At 40.8% G+C, this 16703-nt stretch overlaps 1 protein-coding gene across 2 annotated transcripts in view; it reads right to left on the bottom strand.

Annotated features, from left to right (window-relative positions):
• ZSWIM5 (zinc finger SWIM-type containing 5) overlaps window positions 1-16703 on the bottom strand; it is a 124521-nt gene that overhangs the window by 79095 nt on the left and 28723 nt on the right. Inside the window, exon 1 of one of the 2 annotated variants that reach the window (XM_081865483.1) lies at window positions 147-195. The exons of the other annotated variant lie outside the window; for it this stretch is intronic. Coding sequence (XP_081721609.1) covers window positions 147-180 — 34 coding nt within the window. The 5' untranslated portion in view covers window positions 181-195. Of the gene's footprint in view, window positions 1-146; window positions 196-16703 lie in introns of those variants that run through there. 2 annotated transcript variants of the gene reach the window in all.

Here is a 16703-nt window from a genome sequence, read left to right as displayed (position 1 = left end):
CCTAGTAGAATTTGGCTTTTTAAAAACAGCTTCTTCGCCTTGTCACAATGTTTCAGAATTATTGTTGTCAGTCTACAATGTAGCATACAGCTGGGGAACTGCTGTTTCACAAAATAAGGCAAAGGTGCAATCCTATGCGTACTTACCAAGGAGGGGTAAGCCTTCCTTTTCAGTAGGCATTCATAGAATTCAGCTGTAAAACCCCTTGAGATCATCAAACATCTTTTCACAATCCATTGGATCATGGCCATTGATCCAGAAGTAGGAATGAACATGGACTTATTTCCCCCTCAAAATTTGCTGTGCAATGGAATCAGTCTGGAAGATTTACAAGGGAAGACATAATATCCAGGGCAGCAATCCTAATCCAGGAGTAAGCTCCACTGAATTCAATAGGATTTATTTCTTGCAACAGAATGTACTGCAAAGGTGCTGCCTCTTCTTTTCGCATCAAGTACAGTATATATGACCACAGCTTTACCAAAACAAGGGGTTAATACAAGCACCTCTGTAGTTCAGAAAGCTGGGGTTAGAGAGTCATATCACCAGTTTGCTGACAGACCAACTCCTACGCTGAAAAATGCTGCAGCTTTCCCGCAAGCTACTGGGCAGTACTTTACTAACCTCTGAACTGTCCTTCCAGTTGCCCTGAACCAAGCCTGCTGCTCTAATGCCTTTTCCACTAATACCACTTTGAGCACAAAGGTGCAGCCAGGACAGGCCTGAAAACAAATCTAATTTCTCCCACTCCCTTCCTCCTATGCTTCATTTCATTCAGACTCTTTGGATTAGGATAACAAGAAGGGTTCAGAAAGCTGGAGCAACTCTATAGTCTCCCTGCAGGAAGCCAACATAATTCACTTAACTTCACTTACATGGAGGCCTGTGAGTTTATATCAAACATTTCTATGTGAATGGGAAAACCACAATCCAGGGAGTGCCCCCACAGCTGGCTTCCAGCTGCCAGCCAACCAGACTTCAAAGACAATTGCAATTTCCCTCACCCTTACACAGTGCTCAGCAAAAAACCTCTTTGCAAAAGACAAATACTTAGGCTGCCAGCTCTTCCAACATTAAAGCTCCCCCTGCCTTTCTTTCCTTTCTTTAAATCCATAACCACCCGCTTTAAAGCTTTAAATCAATATCCCTTCTTTCTATCTGTATTCAAAGGGGAATTATTCACATTGGGCGCTTTAAAAATTAAGCTAAGCTTCCAGGGCTATGCCAAACTTAAATGACAACAACCTTTAAAATTGGATCAGGGACACAGCAGAGCCCTGTCTGATCCCTGGCCGCAGGGGCTGAGGTGGTTTTACTATCAGGAACAAAAATGAACATGGTTGTTCTATAGGCAAAGTGACTCTATATAAGGTGGTCAGTTTAGATTGTCCTGTCTTTTTCTGTTACTAAATTGCAGAAAATATTATTATTGTTAGGGCCTTTGCAGATTACGTGAAAAATCTACATCTATATCAATCTCTATTTATTTCTTATTTCTTACATTTAAATACCACCCTTATCTTCCAGGGAGCTCAAGGTGGTTTATGTGGTTTTCCTCCCCATTTTATCCTCACAACAACCCTGTGAAGTAGGGGAGGCTAAGAGATGGTGACTGGCCCAGGTCACCCAATGAGTTTCAAGGCTGAGTGGGGATTTAAACCCTGCTCCTCCTGGTCCAAACCCACTAAACAGATGGTTGGCAATGCGAGTACTGAATGGCTGCTGAGCAAGTTGGTGATCATGTCTTCCGTGGAAGCACATACCTAGGTCTCCATGTACTGCAACGTAGAGAACATTGCCCAGGCTGGATTAATGTACACTTGATGCAGAAGCAGAAGCAGTTCCGATTGCTGCAGAATGGCTTCTGCCAGCAGTGAGGCCTTGTCAGCACATGATACTTCCACTCAGAGCTCTGCACTGGCTGCCAATTTGCTGCCTGGCCAAGTTCAAGGAGTTACTATTAGTATATATAAAGCCCTTAGGGATCACCTTATCCCATTTTTGCCCATTCAATCACTTAAATCTGCAGAACTGGCACTGGTAGAGGTGCCACATAATACTCGTCCTGCAGTTTTAAGAAATCAGTCTTTGAGCACCCCCTAAACTTTGGAACTCCCTGGCTATTGACATCAGGCAGGCATGTTCACTGTACTCTTTCCAGCACCTACTAAAATATTTTTGTTTAGGCAGGCCTATTCAGACATAAGAAGTTACATGTGTTTTAATCTGTTTGTTGCTGATTTTTTTTTGTTTTTTAAAATACCTGTCTTTTATTGTCTTTTATTGATTTTTTTATTTTTTTGTCAGCTTCTTTGAGGTTTTATTACAAATCTACACATTATTATAATTTACTGAAAACATATCTAATAACTGAGCTCAACTATAAGTAGGTACATTTACACATAGTGTCACCATCTACGGGAGTTGGATATTGTAAGTTTGCTAGCTTACCCTGCACTTTTCCATTTTTACACTGTAAGTTTAACAGAATTTTAAAATTCAAAATGTAAAATAATATGCTTTTAGGGGCCCTGGAAATCTCAAAAAACCTTCAGTTGCACAAAGTATTACGCTCCCACTTAAGCCAATAGGCTTGCTCAGTACCAGACTATGAACACCTTTCTCTGATTAAATATTAAACAGTCACCCTGGTTTTCTAAGTTTTATTAAGGTGTCCAGCCAACGGTATTTTTATCTTCTTTTGGGACCTACCCTGCACCCTCCACCTCACAAACACCTGGTCAAAATGGGCCTCCAGCTGTTATTCACTTTGATGCAAAGTCACCAGAACATAAAGCTCCGGGTATAAAATGAGAGTGGAAAGTAAACAGTCAAATGCCACAAAAAACTACTTTTTAGCATTATTTTAAAATATTCAAATTTTTTAAGTTGCAGCAAGAAAAGCCAACACCCAGACCCATATTGTTACTCATACAGCAAAGCAAAATCACAAATGGCATTATGCTAGCAACAGAACAGACCAAGTTGACAATAATGCCTTTATTATCATCTTTGCTTATAGGCTGACCAATTTGCAAAATAACAGCACAACACAAAAATTAAGCAAATCACTGCATCTTTGCTTGGGTTAGAGAGAAGGCAAGGCGCAGGCTATTAGGGTCAGCAAGGCTCAACAAATTGTCAAAATCCAGACAAGGAAAAGACCAAGAATAAGCCTTTTATACCCAAGAACAGCAAGAGGGTAAAGCAGCACAAGCAATGATCGATGCATTTTCCAAGCATAATCGTGCTAGCAAAAAGTTATAAAGTGATAGCCATAAGGTTTAGTTTAGAAGAAACTGCACATTTGCTTAACAGGACTGCAATATAAAAGGGATACAGATGATTGGGTTAAGTATAGTCTGTGAGGTGTATTGATTATATAGGAATTTATTTATGCGCTAGCAAGCAGCTTACTTTTAAAAATACAGCTTTTTTTTACCCAATATGTTGGCTGAAAGGTGCAGTTTATTCTAGAAAATCCAGAAATCAGAAGGCAAAGCCTAGTAATCTTTCAGAGCCCCATACATCAAAGAGAAAGTTCCTTCTGTGATTCCTCCAGTCTCCATTTTCCTTACAAAATTTCATATCACGTGGTTTGCAGAGGGCCACTATTACAAAGACAAATGTAGATTCTGTCTCTGTGCAAGAAATCCAACTAAAAGGTTAAAGTCTGGCTCTCCCAAAGATTTGTGCAAACATCAGTCAACTTCCAAGCCTTCCTGATCTACAGCTCTTGGTTGTTGGCACTTGCTAAAATCTTGGCCATTAATGCCAGCATGTTGAGTTTGTCCTGACTGCATCACTGCTATAGTTATTGTGTTTTTATCTTTTTTATGATGAAGCACCTTGAGATTGTTTTTATAAAAGGCAGCATAAAAATGAAAACAAGAAGGTTTTAAGTTGTAACTTCAGGGGAAGGGAGAGGGGAGAGATACTGCTAATTTATTCTTTTAAATATATCTACTACATATATGACCACTACATACACAGCCCAGGAACGGTTTTATACATCATTGAGCAGTTTCGTCTAGGTCAGGCCAAAGCCAGCCTTAGACACAATGGGCATTATCTGCTGCCAGGTTCTTGAGACTCTCTTAGCTCAAAATCCCAGCAGTGTCTGCAGCACATAAAAGGTAAAGGTAAAGGTACCCCTGCCCGTACGGGCCAGTCTTGCCAGACTCTAGGGTTGTGCGCTCATCTCACTATATAGGCCGGGAGCCAGCGCTGTCCGCAGACACTTCCGGGTCACGTGGCCAGCGTGACAAGCTGCATCTGGCGAGCCAGCGCAGCACACAGAACGCCCTTTACCTTCCCGCTGGTAAGCAGTCCCTATTTATCTACTTGTACCCGGGGGTGCTTTCGAACTGCTAGGTTGGCAGGCGCTGGGACCGAACGATGGGAGCGCACCCCGCCGTGGGGATTTGAACCGCCGACCGTGCGATCGGCAAGTCCTAGGCGCTAAATAAATGCTTAGTAGAACCAAGCAACAAATGTCATGGTACAACCATGCTCATTCAGATTCCCAACAAAAAGAGAAGACATGCCATTATTAGAGGAATTAATAAGAGATATGCCTAGATTACTCATGCTTCAGTAAGAGTCAGACTATAATGGACATAAGAAACTCCCTTATAGTGAGTCAAACCGCTGGTTCATCTCAGTACAGTGGTACCTCGGGTTAAGAACTTAATTCATTCTGTAGGCCTGTTCTTAACCTGAAACTGTTCTTAACCTGAAGCACCATTTTAGCTAATGGGGCCTCCTGCTGCCTCTGTGCCACCGCTGCACGATTTCCGTTCTCATCCTGAAGCAAAGTTCTTAACCCGAGGTAATATTTCTCGGTTAGCAGAGTCTGTAACCTGAAGCGTATGTAACCTGAAACATATGTAACCCGAGGTACCACTGTATTTGTCTAGGACTGAAAGCAGCTCTTCAAGGTTTCAACCAGGAGTCATTCTCAGCCCTATCTAATGAAATTGAGGATTGAACATAGAAACCTGCCTGAAAAACTGAGCTACAGCCCTCCCTTCAGTTGCCCCTGCTGAGCTATTACAGAGCCACATTTTGCAATTACACAAACTATCCATATGTTTCCTTCTTTTAAGGGGTTCTTGGATTGCATGAGCTCCAACTCTATTATCATTTTCTCACCTCATAACTTTCAAAACAATTTTTCCAGCAGGATTTGTAACCCAAACCTAATTATTCTTAAAGGCCATGCTGTGCAAAGCATAACAAAGAATAGGACAGGTGAAACTACAAAATGCCAAAGGAAATGGAACAAAGCTACATATTGAAATCCTATGTGCTCATTGTACTAATGGAGATAAGAAGCGTATTTCCAGCATTCAACAGCAGGGAATTCACACGCCAGGGGAATAGAGAAAGTCTCTGAAATATCATTGGCAAGTTAAGAAAACTTATAAGTCTTATGTTTTCAGCCAAGTATCACTCAGCAGCCATTAAACATATTTTTTACCCATTAGCGGAACATTAGAAATTCCATGAATTTGAAGTTTATTATTTCCATGGTTCAGTTTATACTTTTTATGGGATTTATATCTTTTGGCTGAACTTCCCCAGGCATAAATAAAACCATTTACTATGCTGGCTAGTGCACAGGAACATATGACTGGCACTTTTATGCATGTTGGCTTAAGAAGGAGGATTAAAGGAAGGGCCAGACACATCTGATATTTGCTTTTAAAAGCATTTAATAAACCTGTGGTTAGCTTTTCAGACAAAAAACTGGGCAAACACATGGATCCTTGCACCTTCTCAAGGCCAATTCAGATGTAACTAATTCCTGCATGCCACACATTTTCCATGTAGGAACCAATATGCAATACATGTGTCATTACTGCATACACCCATGTAGTTAAGTTGCACGTATACATGCTGTAGTGTCAATAATTGTTCATGAAAATGAACCTCTTCAGTGGACTGGTCTAGGCGCCAGATTGATAAGTGGGGTGCAGAGGTGCCAACTTGAATAAAATATTGGGGGCCCAGGTAAGCCCTGCCCCACATAATTGATCACATGACACAGTGCACACACACCATTTGAATGGCAATCTTATCAACTTTGTGGGAGTTTGGCCCCCTCAAATATTTTATGGGGGGGGCTGAAGCCACCTTGGCCCCTAGGAGTTGGCTCCTATGGTGGGGTGCATTACTGAAGTCTTGGCTGAATTGTTCACATGTTCATGAGTTCACATGAGAAAGATGTTATTGGTGTATCTCAAGTACAGGAAAGGCTTTTGGGGACAGGAGTTGAGAAAGTGGTGTCCCAAGTGTGCTGTAAAGATGTTGGCAAGTTGTGGGGCCTTGCAAATGCCCATGGCAGAGCAACTGATCTGAAGATATCTCTGCAACTGACCTTAGAGTCCTCATCCTTGGACAAAGGAACTGCAGTGCATTGAACACAGGAAGACAACAACATGGAACTCCTGAATTACAATTCATCAAGAGGTTAGATGCTATAACTTGCGGAATGATTCTGGACAAAATGTGTTTTAACAATCACATTAAATGTGTTAATTGGATTACCAAAGCCAGGGTATCTATATTATCAATAGCAACTGTTTTTGTGTGTGTGTGAATAGCACACGGTTATCACTGCTTGTGCTTTCTGCATTTTCCTTCTGACCCTACTGCTGAGAATCCGCCCCAGATTTGTATATCTTCCTGTAACTCAGGGTAATACTTCATGCACCCAGTGCAGCAGACTATAATTAATGACAGTTTATGCTAGAATAAATTTGTTAGTCTTTAAAGTACCACAAGACGCTTCGTTGTTTATTTGCTGCAACAGACTAACACAGCTACCCCTCTGGCACCTATTTGTGAAGCAGCATCCATGTTGACCACATTTGAGTAATAATTAAACTATAAAGAGAATAAAATGATGACCCCAACAAAATAGTATTTTGTAAACATTCAGCTCAGTTTTCCCCAGATATCACTAGCAGCGTGCATACCACAAAATAGAGAGCAAGACTACAGAAGTTGGCAACTTGTTAAACAAATTAAGAGAGATGACTGGAATGAAGTATGAGATTTTAGGATTATGAACTCCCTCTCTGCCCCTCCCTTCTCACACATGGATTTCTTCATCCTCAACCATGGCTATAGTTCCCTACCCTGAACCATGGATATTCACCACTATTATCACTAACCAGGGTGAACGCCTAACCTGGGATTCAAAATAAAGTTCTGAAGGTTGTTGCAAATCTTAGGTTATATCTCTCTTCTCCAGGTGACAAATGTCAACACAAAATAATTGTTTGCGCTAACACTTTAATATTAATTTGGGGCTCTTTGACCTTAACTGTCACAATTCACCAGCTTACGCTATCTGTTGTAGCAGGCAGAGGGATTTATTGGCATGTCTTATCACATACTCTCCAACTGTCACCATTCACCTACTGCAGTTCCAGTTTTCTGTCTCCTGTCCCAGGTGAATCATTGCCAAAGTGAAATCTTGGTTTTCTCCTCAATTATATTTTTAAAACAACAACAACAAAATATTAAGCATCCAGGTACACATAAGCACAACTCTTCCTATTTCTTTCTTTCCTCCAAATACATTATTTCTCTCTCAAGATCTCAAGAGTGTGCTAGGAAGGGCAGGGCTTTGCTTGAGGCACTGCACACATATTATTTTTACTTCCTACCTAGCAAATTTGTTGACTGCAAAATGCAAAAGGCAGGTGCAAGTAGATTAGTTGCTGCTAAGCAGAGAATGTGCAAATTTGAAGACGTTCCTGTTCCTGTTCTCACCAATGGCTAGAACGCAGAAGAGGAAAAAGTTCTGAGAAGAGATGCAGCCTTCAAGGGAAAAAACAAACAATCTCCCCTTGATGACTAGCCATCTACCAGTAGCTATACCTTGGAACACCTGGCCAGAGAACCAACCACTGGGGAGGCAACCCTGGTTGCAATTGTGAGTAGGGCCAAAGATTAGGTGTATGATATAGGTGTACATTTCCAAGTTGGTTTGAATCAGTGGCTACAGTATTATTGCTGTTATTTTGATTTCTTCTCTGCCCTCTACTTTAAGGTCTCAGGACGGGTTACAACAATTTAAAATTCCATATTAAAAACAGTTCAAAATAAATTACAATCACAGTAATAGAGTGAATCATGAAAGCATGTATCTCAGGTGTTAAAGGTCAGTGTAAATAAATGCATTTTCAACATGAGAAATACACAAAGAAAATGCCACTCTGTGGAGGAGGAAATTTCACAATCTAGGAGATGCTGCAAAGAATGCCTCCACCTGTGCCACCAGCACCCCAAACTTCTCTAGGCAGTGGAACTACCAAGATCAGCAAGTGGAAAGTTTCCCAGGCAGTCCAACATGGTCTCATTCATTCATTCATTCATTGATCATGCCTTTCTACATGTAGCACCCAAGCCAGCTGTGAACGGTTCTGAGACCTGTGGGTATAGGGTGGTATATAAATTCAATCAATCAATATAAAATAAGAGTGACAATAAAAACTGGTGGAAAACAATATAAAGCCAGAATTATTAATTACAAAGGAAAATAAGTCTTGCTTTAGATAGAAGAATCAATTATGGCTTCTGCATATGAAAATCCTGCTCTTGGTACTCTTTGAGTGTCAACAAGAATGTAGATAAGTGTGATCCACTAGACATTATACACTTGGGCTTCTAAACGGCTTTTTACTAAGACTTCCAAGGAAATAGTTTTAGGTACTGAATTGCAAAGTTGAAAGATAGGAGCCAAGTTTCAAGTTGATTATCTGGAGCATGTAGCCTCCAGTCCAGAACAGCTATTTGATCCTGCTTGTGAGAAGTAATGCAGCATGTGCCTAGCTAAAAGCTCACTTCTGCTATGAATTCAGCAGGGCTGACCAAGGTAGTGGTGAGCCACCACCCTCTCAACAGCAACAGTCTTGTTGATATTAACCAGGGAAGGACAAGGATGGAACAGGGCAGTGATGAAGTTGGGGCCATGTGAGAAAACCAGCAGAAGCACTGGGTTAGTTTCACCACTGCACCTACATAACTCTGAGTTGGCTCTCACCCTGACCTCATTTGTGAAATGCTGAGACCAGGGTGTTTCTCCACTTTCAGTGAAAAGAACACTTTTGCTCCTACATTTTGTTCTTCTGAGACACTGGCCATTTTGTAAACCAGCTAATGTTTTATCACCAGACTTGTTACATACTGTTGCATGGACCGCAAAAGTTATCAACAGGCTCTGAGATCATTCCTTCCATGCTGCCATACATTGTAGTAAACTGTAATAGGTTGCTTGGTTAAACTTGCTTTGAGATGTGCCTTTTACAGCTTTGGAAGCTGAACCTCCCATCCTCCCACAGTAAGCCAGCAATGACAGCTTCTCCATTTCCTCTGTGATGCTACAATTTAGTCACACAAAGCACTGCAAAGCAATATACAGTTTTGTCCAGAGCTTGCTCTGCTTTCTAGTGCACTGCATCTTTTTCAGTATACCACAATGCAAAGTAAGACACCTGAATCCAGAAATGGGGAGGGGAAATCTAGCCTCCTTCCTGAAAATGGAACCCATACTTCAATCCAATCCACAATATGGAAATGAGGAACTAATAATAGCAGCAGACTTCTCAAGCTGGCTTCATCCCTCACATTAATCACAGCAGACATCAGACTGGGGAAGTTGCCATGTGCTGAGTCAGACCGTTAGTCCACCTAGCTCAGTATTGTCTACAATGACAAGCCATGGTTTCCCAGGCTTTGGGGCAGGAGTCTTTCACAACCCCACTATACAATATATATAATACACAAGTTATTTAAAATCACTGCATGACATTTTGGAAGCCAAAATAAAAAGGAACAAGCACCCACTCTTAAAAGTTTACAACCCACAATAAAACAACATTAGAAACTACATAAAGGGAATAAGTAAAAGTTCATTTACCCAACTAAGCCCCACAACGCTGGTGTTAATTGAAAACCTCTGGAATTAATGTATTCACATATATGCTCTGGTAGAAGCTACATCAAGCAGCAGTGATCGAGTGAGAGGAGTTGACTATGTTGATGGCATACCATCATAAATCTTTCTTGCTAGAGAATATCAAAGGCTACAAATACAATTGCATGCACCAATTGAATTGGTCTGCAGTTTTATCATGCCTTTAATGTATTTAATACATAAAGAGCATTGTATCCCTTATGTATTTTTTCCTGCAGCCCTAGCAACTTTATTAAAACACATCACTATTATTTCCATGAAAAAATAGTGAAATGATGACTTATACAAAGCAATTCAAGCCAACTCAAACTTTCTTGCCACAATGTGGCTAATGTCCAAACGGCTGTAGACCCATAGCTCAGTGGTGGAGCCTGCGTATACATCACACATTTAAAGCACACTGCTTCCCCAAAAGGATTCTGAGAGCTACAGTTCTTGCTACCCTTAACAAATTACAGTTCCCAGAATCCTTTAGGGTGGGGGTAGGAAAGCAATGTACTTTAAATATATGGTGTATATGCAGACAAAGAAAGAAGGCCCCAAGACTCTCACTGGCTTCTAAGCATTAGCAAACACTGTTGATGCAGTGTCAAACATTTATCTACAAAAGTCTCCTCTGGCTCCAACCTGGTGCCCACCAGTTGTTTTGTACTACAATTCCCATCACCCTCAGGTGTCGAAAGCAACTGGAGGCCATCAGCCAGGGATAGACTGCTATTCTTCTTCTTCTTTTTCAATAAAGGTTCTGCTTTGAACATGTACATTCTAAACCAACTCCAAGGGGATGTAGTTCCTCCAATCTTGATTACAGCTGATCAACAAATGGAAAGAGTTTTTCGTTTTTTGAGTTGCTTCGCAAGACAAATTTCCCTATGGGCTTGCTTCGCAAGACGAAAACGTCTTGCAAGTTTGTTTCCTTTGTCTTGCAAGTTTGTTTCCTTTTTCTTAAAACCGTGCATTCAGGGGGTGCAGTTGCGACTTGACTTCGAGGAGCAACTCATAGCACGCGGTGTGGTAGCCTTTTTTGAGGTTTTTGAAGACTTTGGTGATTTTTGAAGCTTTTGCAAAATCCGTGCTTCGCAAGACGAAAAAATCGCGAGACGAAAAAACTCGCAGAACGAATTAATTTCGTCTTGCGAGGTACCACTGTACTTGACACATTGATATAATGCTGGGATCAGCAACCTTTTTCAGCCATGGGCTGGTCCACCATCCCACATCGCTCATGTGGTGGGCCGGACTATATTTTGGGGGGTAGAAATGAACGAATTCCTATGCCCCACAAATAACCCAGAGATGCATTTTAAATAAAACGACACATTCTACTCATGTAAAAACACACTGATTCCCGATCGTCTGCGGGCCAGATTAAGAAGGTAATTGGGCTGCATCTGGCCCCCGGGCCTTAGGTTGCCTACCCCTGATATAATGTCTGTCTCTCTGGGAAACGAGAGATTGATATTGTGATATTGTTGACACCAGACAAGCAGGAGAAGCTATCACCAGTCCATTGTCTGGGAAACCTTTGTCTAGCATGCTCACAGGAACTTAGTAATATGCTAAGGGGGAAAGCAGTCAGTAAAGACTCTGATCTCCTTACTCGAAGCCACCCATGCTCATATGACAAAGGGCTTGAATGCTTCTTTGATTGGCTTGATATTAAGGAAACTATCCCTCTACAGGGGGGCTGCCATCTGCAGAGCAGGCCCAATTTTTATTCTTGAGCAGGAGAAGGAGTTGTATTCAGCAGCCAAAACTGAAATATAGAATGTGGTAATTATTTCAGCCAAACTGGTATGTAGCTATTTCTGACTCAATAGACTTTTGCTTCAAATTAAAGACATATTTATTTAGACAGTTGCCAGTTCCTTTATCTTCTTCCACTGTGCAGGGTTGCCTCTCATGCAATTGTATCGTTCTCAGTTTTGAGAGGTAGGAGAGAGCCTTCCCCAGGTCTCTGAGACATAAAAGGGCAAAAGGCAGACCTGCTAATGCACCAGAGCCTTATTTGCCCTTTTCACCAGATGGCCAAGAGCTTTCTTTCCACTCCATCTCTGCAGTTCCAGGTTACTGAGAAGGTAAATCACCTGGCCACCATAAACTGAATAAATCTTGAAAACACACACACACACACACACACACACACACACACACACACACACACACCCAACTCAAAGAAGAAGCTTTGCTTTATCCAACACAAAATAAAGCTGGCAAAATCAATAAAAGAGAACTTAGTGTGAGGGACTATCTTCCTCTAGAAATTGAACTGGCCTCACTTTTTGCACTTGGTCATCAGGGTGAACCTCTCTGTCACAGTCTCCAAATCATCCAGAGTATGTTTCCCTGCCACAACTCACATGCGTGCACATGCTCCCTCATGCTCACACATTCACAAAGAAGCTCTTTCTGTTGCCATAACTAAACAAAAGACAGAGGGTGAATTGGGCCTCAACAGGGCCCCTCCCTTTAATGAATTTAATTTCAGCTCAAGTGAATATTCATAAATTACTCCTGCTCTACTTCGCAGAAAACATTCGCCAGCAAACACACACAGTGGGCCCCAACAATTTTGATTACAATTCCCCTTACCTTCATTTATCTTGTATATCTGCTTAAATTCTGAGCTGTATACATGGTCATACCACCACCACTCACACCAAGGCTGTTTGTTGTTACTTTACTCTTTTATTATAACATTCCCTCTTGTTTCTGCTATTCATTCAATTTAAAAGAAAAATGAACACGAAAAAGAGAGAGTGTTGTCTGGGTGGAAAATTACATTTGGATGCTTGAGAGGGGCCTGAGGGGCTCTCTGTGGGTTTTGGCAAGAATCCTAAGCTTGGTGAGGGAGGAACACTGGTTTGATTTCCTCTTTCCTTCCCAGCCCCTCCTGCCCACCCTTTCTTTCCATATTATATATGTCGAGTTGATTTCGCTTTTCTTTTTCTGCATGTGCAAACCACTTGAAGAACAATGGCACAGATTAGACGCCCTCCTTAGGGCTGTTTATGAATGCAGTTGTAGAGTTCAGCAAAGCAGAAACATTAAATACAGTAATTGGACATTTAATTACTAATGAAGCTAGCAACTTAATATATTTTTTTCTGAGGGTCTGAAGTAATCTGACAGTCTTCTTTAAAAAAAAAAAAGGAAAAGAAAAGCTCTTTCACTGCACACTTAATTACAGTTTCAGATAAGCTTTACTGGACAAAACTATGGGTTTAGAAACCGTTCCACCTTTTATTAAATCAAAATTAAGATAGCTTCTGCTTGAGCGTCTAAAAATTGAGTTCAGGCCAAATGGGCAAAGGGAAGCCGAGATGCACAACATTCACACCCTGAAGCAACTGAAGCTGAACTTCCAAAGCAAGGGGATTGAGGGGCAAAGCGTGAGAATGCACAGCAGGCTTCAGCAAAAGAGTAGGCCTCGCCACATATTGAGATGAGAGACCCATTTGGTTAATCCAAACCAGGGGGGTTATTAACAGGGCAGGATCCTGTCCTGTCTATCATGTTGCTGTTTGTATTTCATTTTTTCCCCTGTGCGTGACTCTCTTCACAACTCACTAGGAATCCAAATATAGCAAACAAAGCCATGGTTTATCCTCAGTTTTCCCTGTGCCTTCAAATTAGTCAATTATTCTTCTCAAGATAATAATGAATATCACCTCTGAGGATTACTATACATCCATTCAAACAGTATCCATAACAGACCCTGGCCTTGTGAATAATGTTTACAAAGTCAAGAGACAAATTACTAAACAAATAATCAAAAACAATTGAAGGGAAACAACCTTTTCATATTAAGGGAATCAAATATGAACTAGGTTAGCAAAAAAATATGCAAGCTATTAGTTGGCATTTAGTTCAGTTTCACCAACGAGATTCTAAAGAAACAGTTTGAAATTATGCCTTAGATATCACAGGCTAACCAGGAAAAATACTCTACAATATTTGGGCATCTCAGTGCTTTCAGTTTCAGGGGATCTTTGCTACCTTTTTACATTGCCCTTAGTGACTCCCTAAAGCCACATGTTTGTCTCTATTAAAAGAGTTCTTTACTCACACTACTCAACTTCCACGTATTTAGAGAAATGTGAGGTTATCCCTAAGGACTGATGAACATAAAAAATAAACCTTACTGACCCTAGAACTATCCAGAAAAGCTTAAAGTGAATGGTGGTGAACTCACTCCGACATTTTTCATGTGTCTCACTCTGAAATATTTGGCTCTAACCACCATAATTAACACGATTCACAATTATACAGTCATACCTCGGGCTGCGAATGTGATCCGTGAGCGAGGCACATTCGCAACCCGCAGCACCACATCTGCGAACGCGCATGATGCAATCCAGTGCTTCTGCACATGCGCAAGCGCTAAAACCCAGAAGTAACCCATTCCGGTACTTCCAGGTTTGGCGCAGTCCATAACCTGAAAACACGCAGCCCGCAGTGTTCGCAACCTGAGGTATGACGGTATACAGATCTGACCCAAATATACTGGCACCTAAAATAGAAAATCCAAATGATGGGGGAAATGAGTAACAGACCATCTTGACTGAAAACATGACTCAGATTTGCCACCCAAGGCAGTTGCCTCACTCAGGCCTGTAAAACAGACCTATTAAAAGACTGCAGGGAAACAGAAAGAGTGATAACTTGAGAACACTTTGTTCATATTTATTTATTTCATAAAATTTATACACTGCTTGATTATAAAAATCCTCAAAGCACTTTACAAAACAGTAAAACAAGAAAATAAAGAAAAATCTACAACCATATTTAAAATCATATAAAAGTTAAAATGCTAAAACATATTAAAATTACCACGACTTTTTAAACATCTGAGTAGGCTTCAGATTTTACTTGAGACACAAACCTACTCAGTTACCCAACTGAAAAATTATGACCTAAGACTTTTTATTTTCATATATTTATTCTCTTCTTTAAAAAATACTATTCACAAGTGACTAAGCAAATTGGATTTTGTTGTGTCTGTGTGTGGTTATTGTTTTTAAACACAAGAAACTGGCAGGTGAGGAACATCTCTCTTTCTCATTCAAACTATGCCACTGGAAATCAGCCAACAATACCATGCAAACAAACAAGAAAGGAATCAAATGACAATGCAAATGCACCGTAACTAGAATTGGGGAGGGGGAGAGAGAAAGAGAACATTTGTACAGTATGCTGAATCTTCCTAGTAATAGTTCAATTAAAAAAATCAATAAAATCTTGCAAGATGAAAATTAGAATGTTAAAAGGACTTTATCCTCATACTATGTGAAAGTCAGTTTTGGGATTCTTGACATTAAAGACAACTTTACAGATTTTGAGATAGAATGACTTGCTGATTCCTTTCCATGTCTGAAGCACCCACAGATAGAAAGCACCCTGCCACATCATGGGTTTATCTAACTTAGTATTGGTAACACTGATTGGCAGCAGCCTTTCCCAACTCCATTAAATGCCAGAGACATGGGACCTTTGCATGTAGTGCATGAGTTCTGCACTGCAATTGGGCCTGTACCCAGATCTTTAAATCACTCTTTTATGACAGAATGCAAAGCAGGACTGCTAAATTTACAGAAGCCACCATCCCCAAAAAAGCTAATTAGGCGTGGAGACAAATCTACATCAGTGCTGCTTTTTACATTACAGTTCTAATTTATGGAAGTGCCCCAGTAAGTCACTCTTGTGATAGAACCCATCACGAGGGAAGGATTTATATTTGTGCCACTTCTGAGGTACTAGGATGAAGAATGGATGAACAATGGCCAATTCCCCATTTTTGAAAATATAAATTAAGCAATTCTGTAGAAGTGCCTCCAGCCTTAAGCAAAACACAGATTCATTGTAGGAAAGAACAGTAACGAAAAGAAACACAGCAATTTTTATATTGACAGAGCCAGGGATTATTTTTTACTGGTGTACTAGGTTAAAATAAAGACAATAGAAGCCAAATTTCTCTAGTGGTAAGCTTTTCCTAGTGGTTGGAGGGAATGTTCTTGTTACTAGATAAAGAGTATGTGGCCTTGCTTGCATGTCACTTTAAACCAGTGAAACTTAACTATACAGAATTGGATTCCGAACGCCTTGCAAGTCGAACGTTTTGACTCCCAAATGCCACAAACCTGGAAGTGACTATTCCAGTTTGCAAACGTTCTTTGAGACATGAACGTCTGACACAGCTTACGCAGCTTCTAATTGGCTGCTGGAGCTTCCTGCAGTCAATCAGAAGATGCACCTTGGTTTCCAAATGTTTTGGAAGTCAAATGGACTTCCAGAATGGAATCTGTTCGACTTCCGAGGTACGCCTGTAGTTTAAAGGTAAACGCACAATATACTGGTGCATAGGTCAAAAATTGTAGACTCTTTGCTCCTTCCCTGCTCCTGCTGCCATCACAATGCTAAAAACTATACTATTTGTGTAGTGTTATGCCCCCGCAAACAAGTCATGCAAGGTAAGCCAAACCACAAGCCCAGTGCTAAGCCAAACCATGACTTAGCTCTCAGCAGTGCAGAAGCAGGTGGAAGTTCCTGTGGAAGAGGAGCAAAGCTTCCAAGATTTTAGCCCTATGCCCCAGTATGGTACATGTTCAGCTTTAAACCGTAGTTAAATACAACTATGGGTTAAAGTGATATACGAACCAGGTCTCTGTATTGGTGGACCTGACTCCCATATGACTGCCAGTTATAGAGCCTC

The sequence above is a fragment of the Podarcis erhardii genome (assembly GCF_964252035.2).
Source record: "Podarcis erhardii genome assembly, chromosome: 6".
Classification (NCBI taxonomy): Eukaryota; Metazoa; Chordata; class Lepidosauria; order Squamata; family Lacertidae; genus Podarcis; species Podarcis erhardii.
Note: the sequence above shows the minus strand (reverse complement) of the source record. Positions and strands in the feature narration are given on the sequence as shown.